Source organism: Schistocerca serialis, chromosome 6, assembly GCF_023864345.2.
Source record: "Schistocerca serialis cubense isolate TAMUIC-IGC-003099 chromosome 6, iqSchSeri2.2, whole genome shotgun sequence".
In the NCBI taxonomy this organism is placed as follows: Eukaryota; Metazoa; Arthropoda; class Insecta; order Orthoptera; family Acrididae; genus Schistocerca; species Schistocerca serialis.
Window position 1 is genome coordinate 591,415,156 of NC_064643.1, and position 26,498 is coordinate 591,441,653.

Sequence of the window (26,498 nt, forward strand, 5' to 3'; positions counted from 1 at the left end):
AACTGACGCTTCGTTGCGAGTGCTTCGGCAGTTTACCATTAGGATTTTAATACTCTCACCTGTGGGAGGCGTTTCTTTCGACCAGACACTGATACTTTAGATTTTCCTACAGTTATTGTTATCTGGATTGGATGGAGAGTTGCCTAATCTAAAAAACCCTTGTGTGCAACCCACACACAGTCAGCTACCTGAGTAGCAGTCTGTTGTTTAATGCACGCTTGACCTATTTAGGGGGACCCTACAGTGCACAAGCCTTTGGTGCAAGTCCAAGAAGTCACAGCCAGTCATATGGCGCAAGTCCAGGAAGTCACAGCCTGGCTTGTCACAGAACCTTCAAAGTTTCTTATTAAGTTGCTCCACTCGACCCAGAACCAAAGGGCCATGATCAGTTCTGGGGATAATGGTGCAAATTGTGAGCCTTGTGAAACTCCATGCATAAGGCTGGTCTTCTCAACCTCCTCTGCCAGTTGCTGGAATGATCCAAGAATGACCTCGGAGCCCAGACGACAGGCATCATTCGTTCCAGTGTGCCCATAATTTGCAGTTTGTTGCATCCTTTTCACTCAGTGGCTGCCGGACTAGCCTGTTCACCATGCTGAATGAGACCCCCAGGCATACACACTGAGTGCACCTGGTGTCCTTTTCTGTCCCTTGCTGCCATTTCCCTAAGAAATGCTGACAATTAATAGACCCGTACCCTTTTGTGTTTGCCTCTTCCTGACACCAGACAAAACAGGTTTCTGCAAAATAGTTGAAGTGAGTCCCACTGGCTCAGTTTCAGTGAAGGACAGCACCTCAGACTTGTTGGCTCGGGGGATTGGTAGAGCACCTTGAGTTCTCCCTGCTCCCCATCCACCCTGTACAGGATGCCTAGCTGTACCATTGACACACCACTCACAGTCAAATGGACAGGTAATGGCAGATCATGTACTTTCTGCATCGGAGACAAGATCCACAGGAGGGTATAGTATTTGAGGTACCTCTGGTATAGGCATAACAGGTACATGACTTTTGGGAGCTCTTGCAACACACTGATTCGCAGCAGCTGCCACTCATTTGACTGTAGTCAGGGCAGTTTCCAGTTGCTTATGAATGTCAACCAACTCATCCCATGTTGCAGTAGAACGTTCACAGTGGGCCTGCATTTTGGCTGCTTCAGTGTATTACAAGGCAGTAAGCAAATAACTTTAAGCCCACTGATTATCTTATCTTATGTTAAGCTAAAAAGTTGCTAATTCTCCATAAGAACTGAACAAGATACACAAAAATGAGATTTCTATTAAGGCAACACAAAAACCTGTGGTAAAAATTAATAGTTTCCTAAAATGTTTTGATGTTAATTATAGTTGTTAGCAAACTTGAAGAAAGAGTTACTTTACGATAAATGCAGATTATATATAGGGCTACTCCTCTTCAAGGGAAAGCCAGGTGTAGCACAATATGTTAGTTAGAAAATCTGCTGCTAAATCACAAATGCTGATTTGCTACAGATTGCTCATAGATATGCAAAGGACAGTGGTAGCTTTTGAAAATTCTCGAAAATGTATGTTTATTTGCGTTGATACACAATGAGATTCACGGGTGATATATTCTTTGGTTGAACTGTAAACCACAGATGCTGATTCACTATGAAATAAATTACGCATCCAAAACACTTGTACCAGTAACATACAAAAATATAATTTTGTAAGCATCCAAAAATTCTCAAAATAACCTGTTTCTCATGTAACTGTACATTAAAGTAAGAGAATGATTTTGAACAAAGATAGGCCTACTGTTCTGAAATTTTTTTAAAAGAACACAGTTTATTTTAAGCCTGCAGTGTCATGGCAGATACTCTGAATCACTTTCCGCTAGTGAGTATCCATTACACATTCTGGCTTTCTTTCTTCAGTCAGTCACTGAATTGAAACATGAATAAGATGAGAGTTCAGTTTGTGAAGATGATGATTTTGTTTCTACCTAATGGTTGAGAGCCTCTAGTCTCCCCTGACTCTCACAGGATATGCCTGTGATCATGTTCTTTAAAACACATGGAATTCAAAATTCCAATAACAAAGCAAAGACAATTTGGACTATTATTGGGTATAAAATGAATTAACTTGGTAAGGCAAATTATATTCGACTCCCTGACAACAGCTGCAAAAATGAAGATTATATTAAATTCCAGTCTTTGATTACTAAATTCAATGAATTCTTTTTTAACAGTAATAGAAAACACGGGGAGAAAAATGGAGCAATGAAAGCAGATACTGTAGACTTTCTTACGAGGAACCCTTTGAGTGTGATGTTGCAAGTTCAGTCTTTAGTAGTGATCATTTAAAATATTAACTGCTGATGACTCACCATGTGCATCAGGAGGCTCACAGAAAATGAGTGTGTAGAGATCAACCTTCTGTGACATGTATGTATTACACTTCACAAAATGGACATCACTGACATTCAAGAAATGTTCAAAACAAACCATTAACTAGCACCATGAACACTGAATGAATAATGGCATGCCACAATGATCACAAAGGTTCGCACCATCAAGATTGAAAGCAAACTCCTTGGGAGCTATAAATTGTGCAGGAGGTTCAGCTAAGTATCCTCTCTTAAAGAATATGCACAGAATGTAAGGGGGGATGAGAACTGATGGCATGCAACTGAATGCAAACTAGTCTGTTGTGGAGCTTATTGTGCAGATAGTGTGATAATAGGTTTTATAGGTACAGAAATAATAAACATCCAGAGGCTGGTACGACTTACAATTTCATTCACTTTCCAGGAGGGGTAATTCTCTCTAAAGGAGTATGATTTTTATATGCAGACCAGGAATCAAGGAAAAGGAAGTTATTTTGATCAACTACTGGCCAAAAGCAGTATGTTGTAGTTCTCTTGTAAATATTCCCTACTGCCCTTGCAAGGTCACACACACAAGAAAGAGTCACAAAAGGGGGGGGGGGGGGAGGAGCAGGAGCAGGAGCAGCACCTCCACCTCCAACTTCTCACAGCACAATAAATAACTTTCCAGCCAATTTACCATCTAGATTAACAGTCAACATAATTGTATACGAATGCATTAAGGCATTGATGTTATTGGATCGTGGTGCAAATCTTGTGATACCTCTAATTTCCAGGGTTCCTTTCATGTGCATTTCCTCCTCAGATCTTGATTGGTCTCAGTTGGAAACAAATTCCTTACTGAATGATGGGATAAGTTTGTTTCTCACCTTCAAATTTTTGGGCCGATTCCGCAGTTTGCTTTGCAGCATTAAGTTGACACTTTCTTTGAAATTATCGTATGTCTTCCAATACTGTAGCACTGTTTGAAATCATGCTGTCATCCACTGCTTCCCTTGAAATCATTGCAGTCTATATCATGCACAATTTGATGTGCTTAACATAGAAGCTCACTATTATGCACTTCCTGTAAATTGTATCGAGCATCCTTGAAATGTGCAAATGCCTGTTTATGTAACAAGTGTGCCTTGTTCTCCTTTGAATAGCCATAGTTTTTCTTATGCACTACAGTCATACTGCTGTAGACTTACTTGAAGTCTGTACTTTTTTTAAACTACGCTGATATTTTTTTTAACTATGCTGCGGGTGATCTTCCATATACGTAATTATGTTTAATACTTGCTCCTTGGAAAACAATTGTCCTTTACTACATGTCACTGAGGACAGGATTTGTGGCTCCCTGCTGGACAAGAATGATGAACTACTTGGCTTGACATCTGTTTCAATACTTTCACTTGTTATGCACGTACCGTCTTGATTGTACTCCCTGTGCACATTGTCCACACAGTTGAACGTCCATGACACCACACATTCCAGTGACTAATCTTGCAGAAGTGCTAATATTCCATCTACCATTTCTTTCTCACTTTGCAAAATTCCTTGAGTTCCTTTCTGATGAAATGTCAACTTCAACAACTACTGTAGATGTAATGTGATGGCCGCATTGTTGATTGTTGCACTTTGTATTAACACCACCAGCACTGTTGTGAGTTTCTTGTTGACTAAGCAGTTCAACTACACTCCATAGCTTCTTGCTGTGCTCACCATTGGATATCTCCAGTGATGCCCACTGCTGCCATTAGAAGCCAATTTTGTAGTTTCATTGTAGACAATATGTGGGGCATCAAATTCTGTAAACTTCATTGGCCTTTTGCGACATCGCCCTTGAAGGGTTCCTCGTGTGCCACCAGACATCAGTTTTGCCAAATCATCTGCTACAGAGATCACAAAAATCATTAGATATCTATGTAATAAGTAAATGAATCAAGGTACAGTTTGTGAAAGGCTGAAGTATGTGGTAATAACACTCATTTATAAAATTTATAAAAATGGAGATAAATGAGTGATCTCTCATTGTAGATCCATGTACCTCTTTTTTGTGTTCTCAAAAATATTTGAGAATTTAGCTTACAACAGACTATTGAGCCACATTCTTGAGAATAATCTTTTAACGTAAACACAGTTTGTCTTTTCCATAAACACTTCCCTACTGAGAAAGACATCTATGACCTCACAAGATCACTTCTGCTGTAACCAACCGAGAATGCTGTTGGCATTTTCTGTGGTCTTGCCAAGGCCTTTCATGGTATAGATTATAAAACTGTGCAACAGAAACTAAAATGGTATGGCATTAAAGGCATTCCCCTTGTGTGAGTGATGAAGTCATTTCTTGAAAATAAGAAAATCACATTAATGAATGGTAGGATAGGAATAAGACTACATTCAGAATGGGGAAATATTTGATATGGTATCCTGCATGGTTTGGTGCATGGCTCACTCCTGTTCTTGATCTTCACAAATGATTTACCTGGGACATAGAGTACTCATAAAAAATTGTGGTCTGCTGATGAGACCAGTATAATGGTACTGTAAATTGGCCAGACACATCCATACCAGACATACCTATGAGAATAACGGAATAGGCTTGCAGCTTGTTCACAGCAAACAGTTTGTCTTTCACATCCATATGGATAATGAACCAAAGTGGAACTACCACATGGATAGGTTAACCAAATAGCCCAGTTCTGCCAGCTTATAGTTAGAAAACTTTCTCATTATTTTGGCTTGCAGACAGGATTACTATTTATTTTCTCTTAACACTATTTGGTGGCATGATCTTATGCAGGGAGCACAATAAGGCTAAAAGGTGTTTATCCTACAGAAGTGAGAATAGTGTGCATGATTGATAACAAAAAAATTGCAGAAGTCTCTTCAGAGACCTTAACATTGGTACATCTACATGCCAACACACAAACAACCTAGTAAAACATGTGTTAGTATATAGAATGAATTTAGAATGAACTGTAAAATTCTCAACCGCAGTGTTAGAAGTAAAAATAATTTTCATGTGAATTAGGGCTCAGAATGGAGTTTTATATTCTGACACAAATGTCTTATAAAAGCTTCTTACTGGCATAAGGCAGATACTTAAAAATCACCAGATATTCAAAAAAGTAAAAGAACATCTCATGAACCTCTGTTTCTACAATGTATCAGAGTAGTTTGACTCAGAGATGTAAATACTGCACAACTCAAATGTTGGCATTGGACAGATCACTACACAAAAGCATTATTTGTTGCACTGGATAAAAACAACAGTTGAGTAGTACAGGACAAGTAGCAGTAGCTGTTTTCAAAGTAGCTGTGTTTCTCCTAACACACATATATGAAGTAATTTAGCAGTAATTCACATAGTTGTGGGAGCAAGCAGATGAGCACTGGTCATAATTTTTTGTTGGTATATCTTATTGAATTGGCCTCTAGTGGTTGCTTCTACCTGTTAATGTATAAAATTACTCTTATACCATTCCAGTAGGTTCTGCTACATGCTGCAATTTACAGTACAGGCTATGTCACTGTATGAGTGAATAAATTATTTATGGCCTGGAATGTTTCAACAATTGGTTTTACCAGTGATAAGTGTGTACAACTTAGTTGAATGCATACTAGAAATTCCAAGCATTTCATTTGATTGGGAACAAAATATAGAATGACTGTAAATATGAGACAGAAGTGTTGGCCAAAATTTACCTTCAGGAGGTGAAATATCACTATTGCTGATAGGAACATTTACTAATAGGTAATACTACCCTGGCTTTTGGCAGAACTACAGTAATAGTTCCTTACTTGGGTGGGGAGGAGGAGAATGATGGGTTTGGGAAATTTACAGAGGAAGAGGAGGACACTCAGATCCCACAATAGGAGGGACCTACCGTTTTTTGAAGATGATTGATATCCTGTAGATCACCATTTTAGCTACATTCTTCGAACATATTTTGTATTTATTTTGAACTGGATATTAAGCAGCATTTCATTTCATCACATTACAATCCCTACAAATCTGTCTAATGGAAGACAATACCTTTACTCTTCTGTTTTCATTGGCCAGATCTCAATTTTAAAATGCACCGTGTACTATCACTCAGTCCAAAATCTGACGTAGTTCAAATATTGTTAAGTGTCAGTTCCAAAGTCACTAAAGGTGAAAAAATTGAGCCACTGACTTGTGAGCTTCTGCAGCTGGAAGTTTGTTGTTCAGCCAATATGGGAGACACTAAAAGCTGGAAAAAGTTGGATTGCCTCTTAAAGGAAAAGGTGAAGCTCTCACAGTCAATGATCTGCGTCTGCATACTGGTATGAGGCACAAGAAATTGATTAGTAGAGCTTCATTTCTCAGAACTTGTTAAATATAAGCCAACTGTCATAGCTACAGTTCCTATTGCAGTGTTAAATGAAAAGGGCTTCTCAAGTTAATCAGCAAACCTACATTGGTACTGTTGAAAACACTGTGCCTGGTATTAATCTACAGACTTTTGTCAGAAAATTTTTCACAAATAGCCCTCCTAGACAAAAAAATATGTTCATAATTAGCATATAATGCATAGAAAACACAAAACAGAATTGTGGTCTCTAAAAAATAGAACTTGGTAAATCAGATTTAAAGACCCAAGTTAACAATAGACAAATAATGTTTCGGCTTTATACACGATTGCTATGTCAAGCGAATAGAGAAACAGCTTTATTAGAAAATTTCTCTGTCTTTGTTTGGAATATTTTATGCATTGGTAGTACAGATTTTGTGTAATTTTAAAAGAAATATCATAATTGTTGAGACAGCATGAAAACACTAGAGCTTTTTGTAGAGTTAAAATTTTTTGCAATGATATCAGAAGGCTTTTTTTGAAAACTTATTGATTTACAGTGTTTTGCTAACAAAAATTCTGTAAAAGAATAACATTCCTAGCAAAAGGTACTATTTTACAGCCTGTTTTTGTTAAAGGCTGCTGTAACAAGAATTGAATCAAACAAATGTTAGCCATTTGATAGACTAATGTGTTGCTAATGATCATAAATGCTGAAGCGTGAGCTTGCTGGAAATATATTGTCTGCTTCTGTAGTGCAGATGTGCTCTCTCTGTGCCAGCTGAAAACTTTTTAGTTCATGTTAACATCGTGTGTTTGGATGTAACTGTGAACTGCATTAACTATTTTTATTTGTTGTAAACATTGCGTGTCTTTGATTTGGTTATATTTTACTTATTGACTTCAGGGTATGTTGTGATGACAGAAAAGAAAATATTTTTTCTGTTGTTGGAGCTACCCACCATTTTCGTGAACTTTTATGATAGGAAAGGCCAGAAATGTAATTTGTGAAAAGCTCTTAATCACATGGAAATTCATGCTATGAGCTACTCAACTGTGTATGTCATCATTCCATGTATTAAAATTCCTTCAGGTTTTCTGTAGGATGAAAAGCACTTTATGGTATACAGTCTGATGGTGAGATAGATTCTCAACATTTCCTTGTTGTATAGTATAAAAAACAGTAAATCCGTAATGAAGTTGTTGTTATGAATATATTTATCTCTGAGGTTAGAACTATAACATTGCACCTTCGAACTGCTTGCAATTAAATAATATTTCAAACAGCTCATTTTGAAAATAATGCAACCACATTACAAAATACGATGAAACTCATTTACAATGACACTTGAATTGTAATTATGGTTATTATGAGTAATTTTAAACTGTAAATCTGTTGTAAGTGTAATGCTCTTTAATGTAGATAAATAAATTTCTACTTTCTTTTTCAAAATGAACTATGCTATTACTGCTACATAGCATTCAATATAAAACTTGTTAGCCACATTTAGTGTTACAAGGCTAACATTTGAATGGAATTCTGTCTACCTTTTAGTTCTTCACATGTTTCAACATTCATCGCCCTTATGTTACCATGTCAAAAATTGGTTGTAACTGTCTACCAACATTTCATTGGTGTTTCCAGCACACATCACTGCTATTTACTACCATATGAAGGCCCTCTTAGATATGACCCATTATCATTACATGATAAAGTTATTGAAAAAGAGAATGTGGGTGCCAGAATATGAGAGAGATAACCCACGTCTTTACTCCGCTTTCTGTGTGCTAGTATTGGAGTTGCTTGAAAGTAATAAGTAAATTAGTTAAAATGAAGTGCTTGTAAGTTGTGCCCTGCTGTCTAATGTGTGCAGTCTTAAGCTTTGTATTTAATTATAGTTTTATTATAATGTACCTTTGCAAGCATTTTGAGAGGCAGTAACCTAGCAAATTCAGTTCAGGTATAACACTGCATTGTTGGTTAGGAAAATGATGAAGCATTGCAATGATAGTTTTGGAAAGGAAACACAAAAACCATAATTGTCACTAATATTATAAACCAAAGAAAAATTAGTACAAAAATTTACTTCTTATTGCATATTGCGAAGAGGCAAACTAACTTAATGAACATGGAAAAAAAACCTGGGAAATCACTGTAACTGAAAAGAGTATTATGTTAACATAATAAGTACTGGTAAAAATTTCATTTTTAGTGTTAGCCATGGCCATAAGATATTTATAGAATACACTTGAAAGAGATGTGTGGAAGATTGTACTCAGTTGCAAACAGTGTTTGCATTTCCAGATGACATACCATATATTGCTAGTATCTACATCCATACTCCACAAGCCACCTGACGGTGTGTGGCAGAGGGTATCTTGAGTACCTCTATCGGTTCTCCCTTCCATCCCAATCTCGTATTGTTTGTGGAAAGAAAGATTGTCTGTATGCCTCTGTGTGGGCTCTAATCTCTCTGATTTTATCCTCATGATCTCTTCGCGAGATGTACGTAGGAGGGAGCAATATACTGCTTGACTCCTCGGTGAAGGTATATTTCTTGAAACTTCAACAAAAGCCCGTACTGAGCTACTGAGTGTCTCTCTTGCAGAGTCTTCCACTGGAGTTTATCTATCATCTCCGTAATGCTTTCATGATTACTAAATGATCCTGTAATGAAGCACGCTGCACTCCATTGGATCTTCTCTACCCCCCCCCCCCCCCCCCCCCCTCTATCCACCCTATCTGGTACGGATCCCACACCGGGGAGCAGTGTTCAAGCAGTGGGCGTACAAGTGTACTGTAACGTAATTTGTTTTTGGACTGCATTTCCTTAGGATTCTTCCAATGAATCTCAGTCTGGCATCTGCTTTACCGATGATTAATTTTATATGGTCATTCCATTTTATATCACTTTTAATGCCTACTCCCAGATAATTTATGGAATTAACTGCTTCCAGTTGCTGACCTGCTATATTGTAGCTAAATGATAAGGGATCTTTCTTTCTATGTATTCGCAGCACATTACACTTGTCTACATTGAGATTCAATTGCCATTCCCTGCACCATGTGTCAATTCATTGCAGATCCTCCTGCATTTCAGTACAATTTTCCATTGTTACAGCCTCTCGATATACTACAGCATCATCCGCAAAAAGCCTCAGTGAACTTCCGATGTTATCCACAAGGCCATTTATATATATTGTGAATAGCAACGGTCCTACAACACTCCCCTGCAGCACACCTGAAATCGCTCTTACTTCAGAAGACTTCTCTCCATTGAGAATGACATGCTGCGTTTTGTTATCTGGGAACTCTTCAATCCAATCACACAGTTGGTCTGATAGTCCATATGCTCCAATCCAATCACACAGTTGGTCTGATAGTCCATATGCTCTTACTTTTTTCATTAAACGACTGTGAGGAACTGTATCAAATGCCTTGCGGAAGTCAAAAAACACAGCATCTACCTGGTAACCCATGTCTGTGGCCCTATAAGTCTCGTGGCCGAATAGCACGAGCTGGGTTTCACACGATCGTCTTTTTCGAAACCCATGTTGATTCCTACAGAGTAGATTTGTAGTCTCCAGAAAAGTCATTATACTCGAACATAATACGTGTTCCAAAATTCTACAACTGATCAACGTTAGAGATATAGGTCTATAGTTCTGCACATCTGTTTGACATCCCTTCTTGAAAATGGGGATGACCAGTGCCCCATTCCAATCTTTTGGAACGCTGCACTCTTCTAGAGACCTACGGTACACCGCTGCAAGGAGGAGGGCAAATTCCTTCGCGTACTCTGTGTAAAATCAAACTGGTATCCCATCAGGTCCAGTGGCCTTTCCTCTTTTGAGCAATTTTGTTTTTCTATCCCTCTGTCATCTGTTTCGATATCTACCATTTTGTCATCTGTGCCACAGTCTAGAGAAGGAACAATGGCGCAGTCTTCCTCTGTGAAACAGCTTTGGAAAAAGACAATTAGTATTTCGGCCTTTAGTCTGCTGTCCTCTGTTTCAGTACCATTTTGGTCACAGAGTGTCTGGACATTTTGTTTTGATCTACCTACTGCTTTGACATAAGACAAAAATTTCTTAGGATTTTCTGCCAAGTCAGTACATAGAACTTTACTTTCGAATTCATTGAACGCCTCTTACATAGCCCTCCTCACACTACATTTCGCTTCGTGTAATTTTTGTTTGTCTGCAAGGCTTTGGCTATGTTTATGTTTGCTGTGAAGTTCCCTTTGCTTCCGTAGCAGTTTTCTAACTCGTTTGTTGTACTATGGTGGCTCTTTTCCATCTCTGACGATCTTGCTTGGCACATACTCATTTAATGCATATTGTACGATGGTTTTGAACTTCATGCACTGATGCTCAACACTATCTGTACTTGAGATAAAACTTTTGTGTTGAGCTGTCAAGTACTCCAAAATCTGCTTTTTGTCACTTTTGCTAAACAGGAACATCTTCCTACCTTTTTTTAATATTTCTATTTATGGCTGAAACCACCGATGGTGTAACCGCTTTATGATCGCTGATTCCCTGTTCTGCGTTAACTGTTTCAAATAGTTCGGGTCTGTTTGTCACCAGAAGGTCTAATATGTTATCGCCACAAGTCAGTTTTCTGTTTAATTACTCAAGGTAGTTTTCAGATAATGCACTTAAAAAAATTTCACTGGATTCTTTGTCCCTGCCACCTGCTATGAACGTTTGAGTCTCCCAGTCTATATCTGGTAAATTAAAATCTTCACCCAAAACTATAACATGGTCAGGAAATCTACTCGAAATATTTTCCAAATTTTCCTTCAAGTGTTCTGCCACAACAGCTGCTGAGCCAGGGGGCCTATAGAGACATCCACTTATCATGTTTGAGCCTGCTTTAACCGTGACCTTTACCCAAATTATTTCACATTTCGGATCTCCGTCAATTTCCTTTTCTCACTGATTACTGTAGTGATTTACTTGTTCAGGAGATACGTGGAAGATTGTATTCAGTTGCAAACAGTGTTTGCATTTCCAGATGACATACCATATATTGCTAGTGTCACTGTAGTGATGTACTTGTTCAGAAACTTCATGCTGTCAAAACACATTTGGGAGCAGATTTCAGAATTTCATGTCATGATGCTGGTACCAGTTTGCTTTCATTGTAATTAGATCCTTTTCGGACTATGTAGAAAAGCTTTAACTTAATTAAAGCATTTTTGTGGTTTGTTTAATATTTTTAACACTAGTGTTCATTGCATTTTGAGCTATTAATGATACAGACTGAATATCCAGTCTTTGGTAGCTGTGTATTGAAATATTCCCGCTTCATTTGGACACTTGTAAGCATAATTCTAAGAGAATGTATTTGTGTTTGTGTGTACTGAAAGTGTTGTCACTGAATCCATTGAATCTTTAATTTGTTGTAATTACAAGTTATTAATGAATGCTAATGTATGAAGACTTCTTGGGTGCACCTACCTCAGTGTCTTTTATCTCAATGTATTTTCTACAGTAATCAGTTCTCGGGCTTGTTTGTTAAAGTTGCACCATTAGTCTTTGTGTGTGGTGCGTGCGTGAGAGAGAGAGAGAGAGAGAGAGAGGAGGGGGGCATGGAGGGAGTGGAATTATATTTATGGAAAATACACTGTGAGCTAAATTTAAAGCATATACTGAAAGGAACATCTCTTTACAGGGCCCATTAGTACGCTGGCTCAAAGTCAACTTCAGTGAATGTTTCTGTGCGTGGATACATGTTAAAGCACTCAGAGTGTTTGTAGAATCTGTTCTAAGGTGAGTATTTCCTGGTAACAACAATTATACGTAGACTAGTGAACCCAGCAATGCTTTGCAGTTGCTAAATGTGCATGGGCACTTAGTATATGTACTAATCTCCTTCTTCCTCCCTCTCTTCCTCCCCTCTTCCCTCATCCACTTCCTTCTCTTCCCCCTATCTCTGTCTACCGCCTTCCCCCTGCTTCTTGTACATCTCTTATCCCACACTCTCTATCCATCCATCTCCTCCTTCTTCATATCCTCCTGCTCCTTCTATATATCCATTTTTTGTCACCTTCTCTGTCCATCTCTTCTCCCCCCTCTCTATGACCTTATTTATTGTTATTGCAAATGGAAGTTTGATTGGAAATATAAATCAAAATGAGTGGGTGAATCAGTAGGAATCATCAGTACACAGGTTCTGAGAGAGAGCTTTGCAGCTGCTGGATCTGTGAGGAAAGTAGCTTTAGTGACAGTATTTTGCATGGTTTTAATCTGTGAACAGGGTAGGATTATAAAGTTAGCCATTAACACAGCTTCTCTGTTTTCTGTTAAAAATGACTGCAAAAAGGGAAAACAAAACCGTACATTTTCACAACACAACTTAGAGAGTTCTTTCTCACAGCTGCTGTAACAGAAACTGTTTATTGCATAATTCTTATTCGATTTGCCTCCAAATGCTGTCTACACTCTTCGTCAATCTCATTGACTCGATCACGTTGCCGGTTTGTGTTACGCACAAGCCGGTGAAATTTTGATGCTTCACTGATGGCATTTTTTCCAAAGAAATAAACCACGAACTGAAATCAGCTGAATATTTGCAACACATTAAATTAATACTAACTGAGATCAGTTTGATCTTTGCAACACACCGAAGTTATGGATATAATTATTTTGCTTTCGGTTGTAATTTGTTTTTTTTTTTTCTTTTTTTTTTTTTTTTTTAAATATCAACAGTCAATGCGGAATTTGTTGCTGTTATGAAAATGAGTGATGGCAAAACTGTCAGTTGGACCATCACATTTCTTTCTTTGAAATTTTCATACAAAAATACCATCCAAATTTCCAAACTTTTCTGGTGAAATTAAAACAATGGAAACACCAGGAAGAAATACCAATACTATAGGAAAAGACAGGTACGACAAGTTGCAGACAGGCAAAATTAAAAGACACTTATGTAAGACTTTTGGCCACAGCCTTCATCAGTAAAAGAGAGAGACACACCATTCACACACAAGCAAGCACATCTCATACACACGAGTGCCAACTCCAGCTTCTTGGGCAGGAATGCAGTTATCATATGGGATGCAAGTGGCAATCTGGAGAAGGCACGGAAGGGGAAGGGATAGTAGTGTATAGGTGGGGAGAGAGACAAATGGTCTCTGGTGGAATGTGCAGGGACCAGACTGCTGACAGGTGCAGTGTCAGGAGGTTGTGAGGCAGGGAGATGCCGGGGGGGGGGGGGGGGGTGTTTAAAAAGGAGAGGAGTGGGGAAGGATGGGCGGATGCATTGGCAAAGGACTGCAGATAAACAGGGTGGAAGATGAGAACGGGGAGGAGATGATAGGACAGAGGGGGTGGAGCCTGTGGGTGGAGGGTGTGTGGACAATGTGTTACCATAGATTGAGGCCGGTATAATTATGAGAGTGGAGAATGCGTTATAAGAATAACTGCCATCTGCACAGTTCAGAAAAGCTGGTGGAGGAGGTAAGGATCCAGATGGCTCAGGTAGGGAAGCAGCCACTGAAATCAGGTGTGTTATGTTCAGCAGCATTTTATGCTACAGGTGGCCTAGTTTGCTCTTTGCCACAGTTTGGCGGCAGCAGTTCATTCTCGTGGACAGGTGGTTGGTAGTTATACCTACATGAAAAGCTGTGTAATGTTTGCAGCACAGCTGGTAAATGATGTGGCTGCTTTCACAGGTGGCCCAGCTTTTGATGCGTTAGGATAAACCTGTGACAGGACTGGAACAGGAAGTGCTGGGTGAGTGGATAGGGCAGGTTTTGCAGCTGGGTCTTCCACAGGGATATGATCCTTGTGGCAAGGGGTTGGGACGGGGAATGACATAGGGATAGATTACAATGTTGTGGAGGTTGGGTTGGCAATGATTGTAGGTAACCCAAGCCATGGCAAAGGATGTGGTTCAGTTATTCAAGTCCAGGGTAGTACTGGATGATGAAGGGGCCACTTCTTTGTAGCTGGTTCATGTGGATGTGTGGGAAATGGCATGGGGAGATCTGTTGGCAGACTAGGTCTAGAGGATAGTGTCTGCCTGTGAAGGCCTTGGTGAGACCGTCAGTGTACTGAGCAAGGGAGTTTTTGTCACAGTATATATGCTGTCCCCGGGTGACCTGGCAGTATGGGAGGGATTTTTTGATGTGAAAGGGATGACAGCTCTCAAAATGCAGGCACTGTTGGTGGTTGGTGGGATTAATGTGGACAGAGGTGCACATCGAGCCATCAGAGAGGAAGAGGTCAACATCTAGGAAGGTGGTAAGATGGATGGAGGAGGACCACGTGAGAAGGGAGAGAAGATGTTGAGGTTTGGAAGGAAAGAAGATAGGACGTCGTGGCCCTGAGTCCAGATTATGAAGGTATCACCAATGAACCTGAACCAGACCAGAGGTTGGGTGTTTCGGGAGGCTAGGAAGATCTCCTCTAGATGGCCCATGAAAAGGTGGGCATAGGAGGGTGCCATGTGGGTGCCCCTGGCTTGACACAGATTTGTTTGTATATCTTCCCTTCAAGTGAGAAGTAGTTGCAGGTTACTTACTTTATCCCAACCTGCAACTACTTCTCATTTGAAGGGAAGGTACACAAACAAATCTGCGGCACAGCCACGGGCACCCAAATGGCACCCTATTATGCCAATGTTTTTATGGGCCATCTAGGTGAGATCTTCCTAGCTGGCCAAAACACCAAACTCCTAGTCTGGTTCAGGTTCTTTGACGACATCTTCATGATCTGGACTCAGGGCCAAGTCACCCTATCCTCATTCCTTCACAACGTCAACACCTTCTCCCCAATCTGCTTCATGTGGTTCTCCTCAATCCATGTGCCACCTTCCAAGTTGTTGACCACCTCTTCTTTGATGGCTCCATGCACAACTCTGCTGACATGGAACCCACCAACCTCCAACAGTACCTGCATTTTGAGAGCTGTCATCCCTTTCATACCAAAAAATCCCTCCCATACTGCCCAGCCACCCAGGGATGGCATATCTGCTGTGACAAAAACTCCCATGCTCAGTATGCTGAGGGTCTCACCAAGGCCGTCACTATCGCCCAGACCTAGTCAGCAAACAGATCTCCTGTACCATTTCCCCTCACACTCCCCCAATCCTCCCACCATCCCCAAGAACCAGCCACAAAGTAGTGTCCCCTTCATCTCCCAGTACCACACTGGTCTGGAACTACTGAACCACATTCTTTGCCAGGGCTTGGATTACCTATCATCATGCTCTGAAATGAGGGACATCTTACCCAATATACTTCTCCTAAAGTGATGTTCCTTCACCCACCCAACCTCCACAAGATCCTAGTCTGTCTGTATGTTATTCCCAATCCCAACCCCTTGCCACAAGGATCATATCCCTGTGGAAGACTCAGGTACAAAACATGCCCAATCCACCCACCCAGCACTTCCTACTCCAGTCCTGTCACAGGTCCATCCTACCCCATCAGGGTCCAGACCACATATGAAAGTAGCCATGGCGTTTACCAGCTCTGCTGCAATCATTGCACAGCTTTTTAGATTGGTATGACTACCAACCACCTGTCTGCCAGGATGAACTTCCACTGCCAAACTGTGGCCAAGAGCAAAGTAGAGGACCCTGTGACACTACATCCAGCTGAACATAACACACTTGATTTCAATGGCTGCTTCCCTAACCGTGCCATCTGGATCCTTCTCTCCACCACCAGATTTTCTGAATTGCGATCTTTCAAACATGTGGCAGCTGATTTTTATTTATGTAGATAATTTATATTAAAATGTTTACATGTAAATAATATGGGATAGTAAAATACTACCAAATTCCTAAACAAGGTTTCTTTCTTAAGAAGCAAATAATATGAATCTAATGATTAATTACCTTGTGTTGATTGTAACATTTACAGCTTTTGTTTTATTCAGTTATGCTTGGAACACTGTTTCCTGACAGGAAGCAGTCTTTACATATCTTTCACTGCACAGTTTAAGGTATAAAATGAATGTTAGACACAGTATGAACTAATGTACTTCATGGTACTTACTATTACCACAGAGTGAGTAATGAGAGAATATTGTAATGGCCAAATATTACAAATATTTAATTCTGAACCAATATATCATTGAAGTGATTTGGGTGATGTGTTAAACATTGGTATGAGGAAAGGCAACCATTCGTCATGTAGATGCAACATTGAACAGTGAATTGGTGCATAAAGAATTAACACTGTATCTCTTGGAATTTGCATTTGCCATATCTGGAGCAAATCAAGAAGAGACAGGCCTATGTTAGAATAGTCACTTATTTTTCTGAACAAAAATTGTTAATTGCATTTGTTTGGCTTTTGTAAATCTTTCTCCACTGACAAAGCAATGAAATACCTCATAAGTTAAGTGCTAGCAGAACTAAATAACAAAAATGATCCTGTTGGTATATTACGTAACCACTTTCAGACCGTTCCACTAACCTCAGAAAAAGGGGGGACATAACGTGAATCTTAGCAGGGACAGCTCATGTGGTAACTGAACAATTAGTTAGTTAGTTCCATGTATCAAATTCCTGACAAACATTTCAGTTTGAAATGGTGTCAACAGAACCAAACATGGAGTACTTATATACAGCTTTTAAAAAATATAAAAAATAAATTTATCTGTCTACATACTGGCCAGTTAAGAGTTCTTTTATTTCTAATTATCTCTATACAATTGGTTAATTGCACACACTTTTCACCTTAATCTCACAAATACGCAGAGTATTTCAAAAAGCAAAAATGACCTGCTAGCACGGGAAATAAACTTTAATGATCATACAGTAAGTGAAACACCATGTTTATACTTTCTTAGGAGTCCAGTTAGATAATGAACTAAAATGAGAGCAACATTTAGACAAACTGGCAAAGGAGCTTAGTTCAGTATGTTTCACCCTTAGAAACTTAAGGACAAGTGTTGACTTAACTTGTGTATTTCCACACAGTTGCATATGGTGTTATCTGATGGGGCAGTGCACCTACGGAAAAGTATTCATTTAAAAGAAGTAAGCTGTAAGAATGTTCTGTGAAGCAGGTAACTGCACTTCGTGCAGAGGTATTTTTAAGGCTCTTGGAATTTTTGCACTCACTTACTCACACATTTGCTTCTAATGGTTTTTGTTCCTGACAGTAAAAAACAGTTTCACCTGAACTCTGGTCTACATATACACAGTGTGGGACACAAAATCAAATTTCAGGTAGACTTTGTGTCGAGCTCAGAGTGGAGTTGTGTACTATAGTGCAACTGTATTCCACAGGCTCACATCTAACATAAAGGAAGAAATTGTGAATCCTAACCAATTTAAAATAAAAGTAAAACCATGCCATATTGTATACTGCTTCTGCAAGTCATCTGAATATTTAAATTCAATGGTAGAAATATTCTGTGAGCTACAAGGCAACTAGAAGTGTTCATTGTAAAACAGCATATCAAATATTAACGAATTGTAAACATGACTTGGTACTTACAGATGTAAGTAATTTTCTTTCAAGAAGACCGCTTTAATCAAGGAAATGTTACATAAATAAATAGATATCTACCCTGGCAAGGCCAGGTCCAGATGGAATCTTTGGCATTGGCACTTTCAGAACTATTGTTTATCACAAATGTCTCACCCTTTGCAAAGTCCCAAGCAATGGAAAAAACTGCAGGTGACTACTGTATATATGAACTATTAAAGAATGGACCCACAAAATCCCAGACCAATTTCTTAACATTGGATTGTGCCAAAATTGTTGAACATATTCTGAATGTGAATACAATAAATTTCCTGAAGATAAAAAAGCTTCTGTCCACAATTCAGCACATTCAGCTTGATCTAGCCTTACATGATATCCTGAGAACCAGGGATGAAGGGTAACAGGCAGATTCCATATTCCTGGGTTTCCAGAAGTTGTTTGACACAGTGCTCTCCAGAGGACGTTTGAAATAGTGCCCCACTGCAGACTGTTAATGACTGTATGAGCATGTGGAATATATTCTCAGATGTACCGGTAAGTGGGTCGAAGACTTCATAAGTAATGAAACCCAGTACTTTGTCCCTGACAACAAATGTTCATAGAGACAAGGCTATTGTTGGGCATGTCGCAGGGAAATGAGATGGACCGCTCTTGTTCTCTATATACATAAATGATCTGAAAGACTGTGTGAGCAGCAGCCTGCAGCTGTTTACTAATGATGCTGTAGTGTTTAGGAAGTTCTCATTGAGTGACTGTAGGAGAATACAAGATAATTTGGACAACATCTGTAGTTGGTATGATGAGTGGCACCTTGCTTTAAATGTGGAAGAATGTAAGTTAATGCAGATTAGTAGGAAAAATAATCCTACAGTATTCAAATGCAGCATTAGTAGCGTGCCGCTTGATGCAGTTACATCCATTAAATATCTGTGCTTAACATTGCAAAGCAATATGAAATGAAACAAGCACTGAAGGATGGTGGTAGGGAAGGTGATAGGTAGACTTTGGTTCATTGGGAGAATGTTAGGGAATGTAGCCCATCTGTGAAGGAGGCCACTTATAGGACATTAGTGCAACCTATTTTTTAGTGCTGCTCCGAAACATAATGAATGAATGAATGAACAAATGAGTTAATGAAATTTATACCAAGGGCTCAGTGAATAGTGAAACTGATACTGAGATAAGCAGTTTAAGTGAAAGACACATGGGCAGAAAACTATTAGAATATGTAAAACTGGTTTCAAAGGATGCTGGTAGTAAGTAAGGGTAAATGAAAAAAATTATTATGAAGTAGTCACATATGGAGAGCAGTATCAAACCGATTGAAAGACTGATTTCTCAAACAATAATGTACACATTGGCTTCAGATACAGGATCTTTCATTCTCCATTGGGTTTTCTGTCTTAACTGTCCATAAAGCACACAAAAGATCTCTTCTTCGTGACACATTAAAACTGCGTGCTGGTACTGAACTTGGACCTGGAACCTTTGCCTTTTTTGGGCAAGGCCTTTGGATCCTGAGCTATCCAAATATGATTCATTACTCACTCTCAGAGCTCTGCTATTGCCAGCACATCCTTACTATCTTCCAAACTTCACAGAAGTTCCTCTGTACACCTTGTGAGACCAGCAGTCCAGAAAAAAACTATATTATGGAGAAATTGTTTAGACACAGTCTTGGGGATTGTTTCCAGAATGAACTGTCACTTGGCAGTGGAGTGTGTGCCGATTTGAAGCTTCCTGGTAAGTTAAAACTGTGTGCTAAGCTTTTACGTAATATCCCAGAAGTTTCAAATCGGCACACATTTTGCCGCAGAGCAAAAATTCATTCCAGAAACAATGCTTAGGTTGCGGATAAGACATTTCTTCTTTATATCTTTTCTTGCAGGAGTGCGAGTCCTACAAGATGTGCAGGAAAACTTCTGTGAAGTTTGGAAGGTAGGAGAGAGGCACTGGCAGAAGTAGGTGGAGCTTGGATAGTTCAACCTGTAAAATACTTACCCACAATAGACAAAGGTTCCAAGTTCAAATCTAGCACATAGTTTCAATTCTCCGAGAAGTTTCAAATGAGTGCACTCAATGCTGCACAAAGAAAAGTCATTTGGGAACAGATTATTGTCAGTAAAATAGTTCTCTCTCCATCAGTGGATCTCAGACTGTGTATTCCTTAAATGCAGAAATTCTTTAAGTACAGATTGGATGCATGATGTGTATTTTTTTCATATGTCTTCCCCTTAGAAGTAGTGCAACATGAAACGTCAATATAAAAAAGATAAATTTGCTTTGATCAAATTTTGGTGTGCCTTGCTATAAAATAAGGTAGTCCGAAACAGTTTCACCAAAATTCCAGGAGGAAGCACTAATTCACACAATCTGACCCTGAAGAGTTAAAGAGTGTGAAAAATATGCACCAGCAGGAATATAAAAAGTTGAGTGCCGCAGCTGAAGGCCAATAGTTGCGGAAACATGGTTGTTTAAACACAGTAAAAAATAGATTATCTCCTAAAGTGAAAGTGCTACCTTACTTAACATAATTATGTTTAACAGTAATTTTAATTGTGCAGGTATGGGCTGCCAGTGAACTTTCAAGCCATGCTGCTACATCCACACAAAAAAAGTACCAAGAGGTTACGAGACCTCTTAAACCAGTTGTATGGGCATTTAGACAGCAGTGCTTCACAAGGCCTGGGGGCACATGACGTGAGTAACTTTCGTCGTACTTTAAATAATTAGACACAAAAAGTACTTGTAATGTGAGACTTGAAACTAAGTATTTATCCACAATTAAAACTTGTTTTATGTTTTTGCAGAGTGTGGAGATACCAGGACTTGGATTTGGCCATGCTGAGTATTACCCATATGTTTATTACAAAATTAATGTTGATATGGTTGATACTAAAGTGTAAAAAGCTTTTCTGTAATATTGCCAACTCATTACGGATAGTATTATGTACAGCAAATAAGGGAAGTTGGTATGTGTTCGTTTTTTTTTAAATGTAAAAGCTTCTCCAGAACATTCCACATTGTATCAGACATTATTTCTGTGTAGATGGCACAGTGCTGCCAGTATTCTTGTAGTAGTGACATTCAGTCTTCCACTGGAACGTTAGTATTTAAAATAAATTGTATGTTAGGTCATCTGAAATGCAGCAAGCTGAAACTGTATGTACATTGTCTGTAGCACAACTTCAAGTTTTTACTTCCAGGAAGCTTTTCACTTTAAACTTAAAAAAGAAATGCTCTCCATGCATCTGCCTTGCCGTTGAGATATCAAACGTTAATTATTTGTTATTGGAATATTTTATAATCAAATAACAGTAGTACTTTAACTTCCCAAAGGAAAGGAACTGGATTCCAAATTGGATTTTATTAATGATAATCTGTGGAATCTCACTCAATACTCCTGCTTCATATAATATCCTCACCCTTCTTATCTCTCTTAATTACAGTTTTATCTTACGTTTATATTTATTGCATAATTTACTAGATTTTATTGAAGACCATACCACATTGCCAATAAAAACTAAAACATGCTTCAACTTGTCATATATGATCACTCAGTTTTAGTTACTAACTACAAAAAAGTGTCTCCCATAGTCAGCAGTATGCAGAGCATTCTTTTTTATTGGAAGTGTGTACATAAAAATAACTTGACAGTTATGAGGGATTAGTGTTACAACTCAGTGTGGAGTGCTGGAGGAAGTTATATGGTAGGGCACCTTTCTCCTTATGTAATATATTGTAGATATTTTAAATTTTGTTGTTACTTGTTGTAGAAGCGATGTTTAGACTGTTCATTAGTGCTCCGGTGCCTGGATCCAGTACATGGATAACTGTTGGTTTTGGTCAGGACTAATTTATTGTAAATTTTTGGTAAGCACAAGAGTACAGCCATGAAGTCAAGTGTGTAAGATATGGTTGCAAGTTAAATGTTTTATCTCTGATCATTGAAGTCCCTCTTTCCGTGGGTATGTTACCCATAGATTGTACAGTGAAGAATTTGTGGTTCTGTTCATTCATTTGTAAATAACATTCCAAGTTGTGAAGTAAATACGCAATGCCAGTGTTGTCAATAAATTAAAGAGATTTCCTGAATATTTTATGACTGTTATTTTATTAAATAAAAAAATTGCATCTACATTTGCCTAAAATATTGAATGCCTCAGTGCCTAATGATATATCCAATAAAATGATGTCGCTGAAGAAATATAAGAATTGTCTTTGGGTAACCACAGTGATTTGAAATGAGTAGGATGTATGTCAAGCACAATCTAATACAGAATGATATTTTCACTCTGCAGTGGAGAGTGTAGTGATATGAAACTTCCTGGCAGATTGAAACTGTGTGTCGGACCGAGACTCGAACTCGGGACCTTTGCTTTTCGTAGGCAAGTGCTCTAACAACTGAGCTACCCAAGCACAACTCACGCCCCGTCCTCACAGCTTCAATTCTGTCAGTATCTCGTCTCCTACCTTCCAAACTCCACAGAAGCTCTCCTGCAAACTTTGCAGAATTAGCACTCCTGGAAGAAAGGATATTGCAGAGACTAGGCTTACCCACAGCCTGGGCGATTTTTCCAGAATGAAATTTTCGCTTTGCAGCGGAGTGTGCACTGATGTGAAGTTTCAGAATCTAATACATCTGACATTGTGGATATTCCGTGCAGTAAATCATCTTCAAAAGAGACATTGATTTCTACATAGCAGACAACTGAAGAGAGATGTCACAAAAGATTTTAGCAATAAACCAATTAAAAAAAGCTTCTTTCGCATAACCCAAAGAATTTCTGGTGGTATGTAAAAGCGGTTAGTGGTAAAGTAATTGTCCACCACCCACCGCCACGACAGGAACACAATCCTGTTTCTTTAAAGCCGTGTTTCCATCATCAGTATTTGCTGTAGATCCAGTTTGCGTAACTTCTGCTCCATATGTTCTGGCAGTGTACGCGGGTTTTACAGCCACTTTTCCGATGTCACAGTGAAACAGTTAAAATGTCCTCAGGAAAATAGCAACACATCTAAAGGCTTTGGAAATGGGCAGGCCACTTGGTAGTTCTCTTCCTATAGCAAATGAAATGAGATGATTACATCATACTTGCAGGACTGTAAAGCGGTTCATGGAACTCTTTAAGAATTTTTGTGTGTTTTCAAAGTAAGCTTATCACTGGAAACTAAATCTGTTCCACATAATGTTCTTGAAATCTCTGGAGACTGAATCTGTGGCAAGACCAATGCCTATGAAAAGCTATGATTTTTAGCTGTTGTGTCTTTGCATACATTTTTAATGTAAGGAAATTTCTTTACTGAGGTAAAATGTAACTAAAAAATCCTTATTTAAAGTGCATCACCATTCTTGTGCCAAGTGTGTAGCATTTGTCTGATAAGATTCTGTTGCACCACCATAATTTTAGTCAAATTGCAAAAATTGGTGAACAGAAGATTTGGCTTTTTTGAGGTGAAAGCTTATTCTACACCTGCATCTATATCCTGCAGACCAGTGCCAAGTGCATGGCAGAGGTTACATTCCATTGTACCAGTTCTTTGGGCTTTATCCCATTCCATTCATATATGGCGCATGGGAAGATTAATAGCCTGAATGCGTCTATATGTGCTATAATTAGACTAATCTCGTCTTCGTGATCTCTATTGGAGCAATACGTCATGGGTTGTACTACATTCCTAGATTCATCACTTTTAAAATTGTGTCTAGAAACTTCTAAGCAGGTTCTGACGGGCAGTTTGCATCTATCTTAGAGTGTCTCCCAGTTCAGTTGTTTGTGCCTCTAAGTGACTCTCTCCTGTGGGTCAAATGAACCTTTGGCCATTTGTGGTGCCCTTCATTGTATCTTTTCAATATTCGCGGTCAGACCTACTTGGTCTGTGTACCACGATCTGGAGCAGTATTCTTAGGACGGGTCGCAGGAACGCTTTTTATGCAGTCTCCTTACTAGGTTGATAATGCCTCCCTAGTATTCTACCAATGATTTGCAGTCAGCGGCTTGCTTTACCTACCACTGAGTCTACGTGACAATTCCATTTCCTATTCCTACAAATTCTCGTTGTTGTTGTTTTCTGTCCAACGACTGGTTTGATGCAGTTCTCCATGCAACTCTAGTCTTTGCAAGCCTCTTCATCTCCAGTTGATTACTGCAACTTCCATACATGGCAACACTCCATACAAATACTTTCAGAAAAGACTTCCTGACATTTAAATGTATAGCACTGATTGATTGTTCTGTCAGTTTTTGGTTGAATATTTTATACATTGTGAATGAAAATACACACAGCACTGGCATAATATTTATTACTTATTTCACAAACCAGTTTCAGCTTTTACATCATCAGCAGATACAAAGATAAGTATGTGGTGCAGTTTTGTTGGATCAGAGGTTTTAAACTTGTATATCTAAAGCGCCCCCCCCCCCCCCCCCATGAACCATGGACCTTGCCGTTGGTGGGGAGGCTTGCGTGCCTCAGCGATACAGATAGCCGTACCGTAGGTGCAACCACAACGGAGGGGTATCTATTGAGAGGCCAGACAAACGTGTGGTTCCTGAAGAGGGGCAGCAGCCTTTTCAGTAGTTGCAAGGGCAACAGTCTGGATGATTGACTGATCTGGCCTTGTAACAATAACCAAAACGGCCTTGCTGTGCTGGTGCTGCGAACGGCTGAAAGCAAGGGGAAACTACAGCCGTAATTTTTCCTGAGGGCATGCAGCTTTACTGTATGATTAAATGATGATGGCGTCTTCTTGGGTAAAATATTCCGGAGGTAAAATAGTCCCCCATTCGGATCTCCGGGCGGGGACTACTCAAGAGGATGTCGTTATCAGGAGAAAGAAAACTGGCGTTCTACAGATCGGAGCGTGGAATGTCAGATTCCTTAATCGGGCAGGTAGGTTAGAAAATTTAAAAAGGGAAATGGATAGGTTGAAGTTAGATATAGTGGGAATTAGTGAAGTTCGGTGGCAGGAGGAACAAGACTTCTGGTCAGGGGTAATGCAGGAGTAGGTTTATTAATGAATAGGAAAATAGGAATGCGGGTAAGCTACTACAAACAGCATAGTGAACGCATTATTGTGGCCAAGATAGATACGAAGCCCACACCTACTACAGTAGTACAAGTTTATATGCCAACTAGCTCGGCAGATGACGAAGAAATTGAAGAAATGTATGATGAAATAAAAGAAATTATTAAGATTGTGAAGGGAGACGAAAATTTAATAGTCATGGGTGACTAGAATTTGAGTGTAGGAAAAAGGAGAGAAGGAAACATAGTAGGTGAATATGGATTGGGGCTAAGAAATGAAAGAGGAAGCTGCCTGGTAGAATTTTGCACAGAGCACAACATAATCATAACTAACACTTGGTTTAAGAATCATGAAAGAAGGTTGTATACATGGAAGAACCCTGGAGATACTAAAAGGTATCAGATAGATTATATAATGGTAAGACAGAGATTTAGGAACCAGGTTTTAAATTGTAAGACATTTCCAGGGGCAGATGTGGACTCTGACCACAATCTATTGGTTATGACCTGTAGATTAAAACTGAAGAAACTGCAAAAAGGTGGGAATTTAAAGAGATGGGACCTAGATAAACTGAAAGAACCAGAGGTTGTACAGAGTTTCAGGGAGAGCATAAGGGAACAATTGACAGGAATGGGGGAAAGAAATACAGTAGACGAAGAATGGGTAGCTTTGAGGGACGAAGTAGCGAAGGCAGCAGAGGATCAAGTAGCTAAAAAGACGAGGGCTAGTAGAAATCCTTGGGTAACAGAAGAAATATTGAATTTAATTGATGAAAGGAGAAAATACAAAAACGCAGTAAATGAAGCAGGCAAAAAGGAATACAAACGTCTCAAAAATGAGATCGACAGGAAGTGCAAAATGGCTAAGCAGGGATGGCTAGAGGACAAATGTAAGGATGTAGAGGCCTATCTCACTAGGGGTGAGATAGATACTGCCTACAGGAAAATTAAAGAGACCTTTGGAGATAAGAGAACGACTTGTATGAATATCAAGAGCTCAGATGGAAACCCAGTTCTAAGCAAAGAAGGGAAAGCAGAAAGGTGGAAGGAGTATATAGAGGGTCTATACAAGGGCGATGTACTTGAGGACAATATTAAGGAAATGGAAGAGGATGTAGATGAAGATGAAATGGGAGATATGATACTGCGTGAAGAGTTTGACAGAGCACTGAAAGACCTGAGTCGAAGCAAGGCCCCCGGAGTAGACAACATTCCATTGGAACTACTGACGGCCTTGGGAGAGCCAGTCCTGACAAAACTCTACCATCTGGTGAGCAAGATGTATGAAACGGGTAAAATACCCTCAGACTTCAAGAAGACTATAATAATTCCAATCCCAAAGAAAGCAGGTGTTGACAGATGTGAA

The 26,498-nt window shown here is 39.2% G+C and overlaps 1 protein-coding gene across 1 annotated transcript in view; it reads left to right on the plus strand.

The window, feature by feature from the left end:
* Positions 1-22,200, plus strand: part of LOC126484314 (V-type proton ATPase subunit C) — a 62,333-nt gene extending 40,133 nt beyond the window's left edge. The window contains exons 8-10 of the mRNA XM_050107751.1: positions 12,328-12,425; positions 20,668-20,803; positions 20,914-22,200. Coding sequence (XP_049963708.1) covers positions 12,328-12,425; positions 20,668-20,803; positions 20,914-21,009 — 330 coding nt within the window. The 3' untranslated portion in view covers positions 21,010-22,200. The remainder of the gene's footprint in view (positions 1-12,327; positions 12,426-20,667; positions 20,804-20,913) is intronic.
* The last annotated feature ends 4,298 nt before the right edge of the window (positions 22,201-26,498 follow it).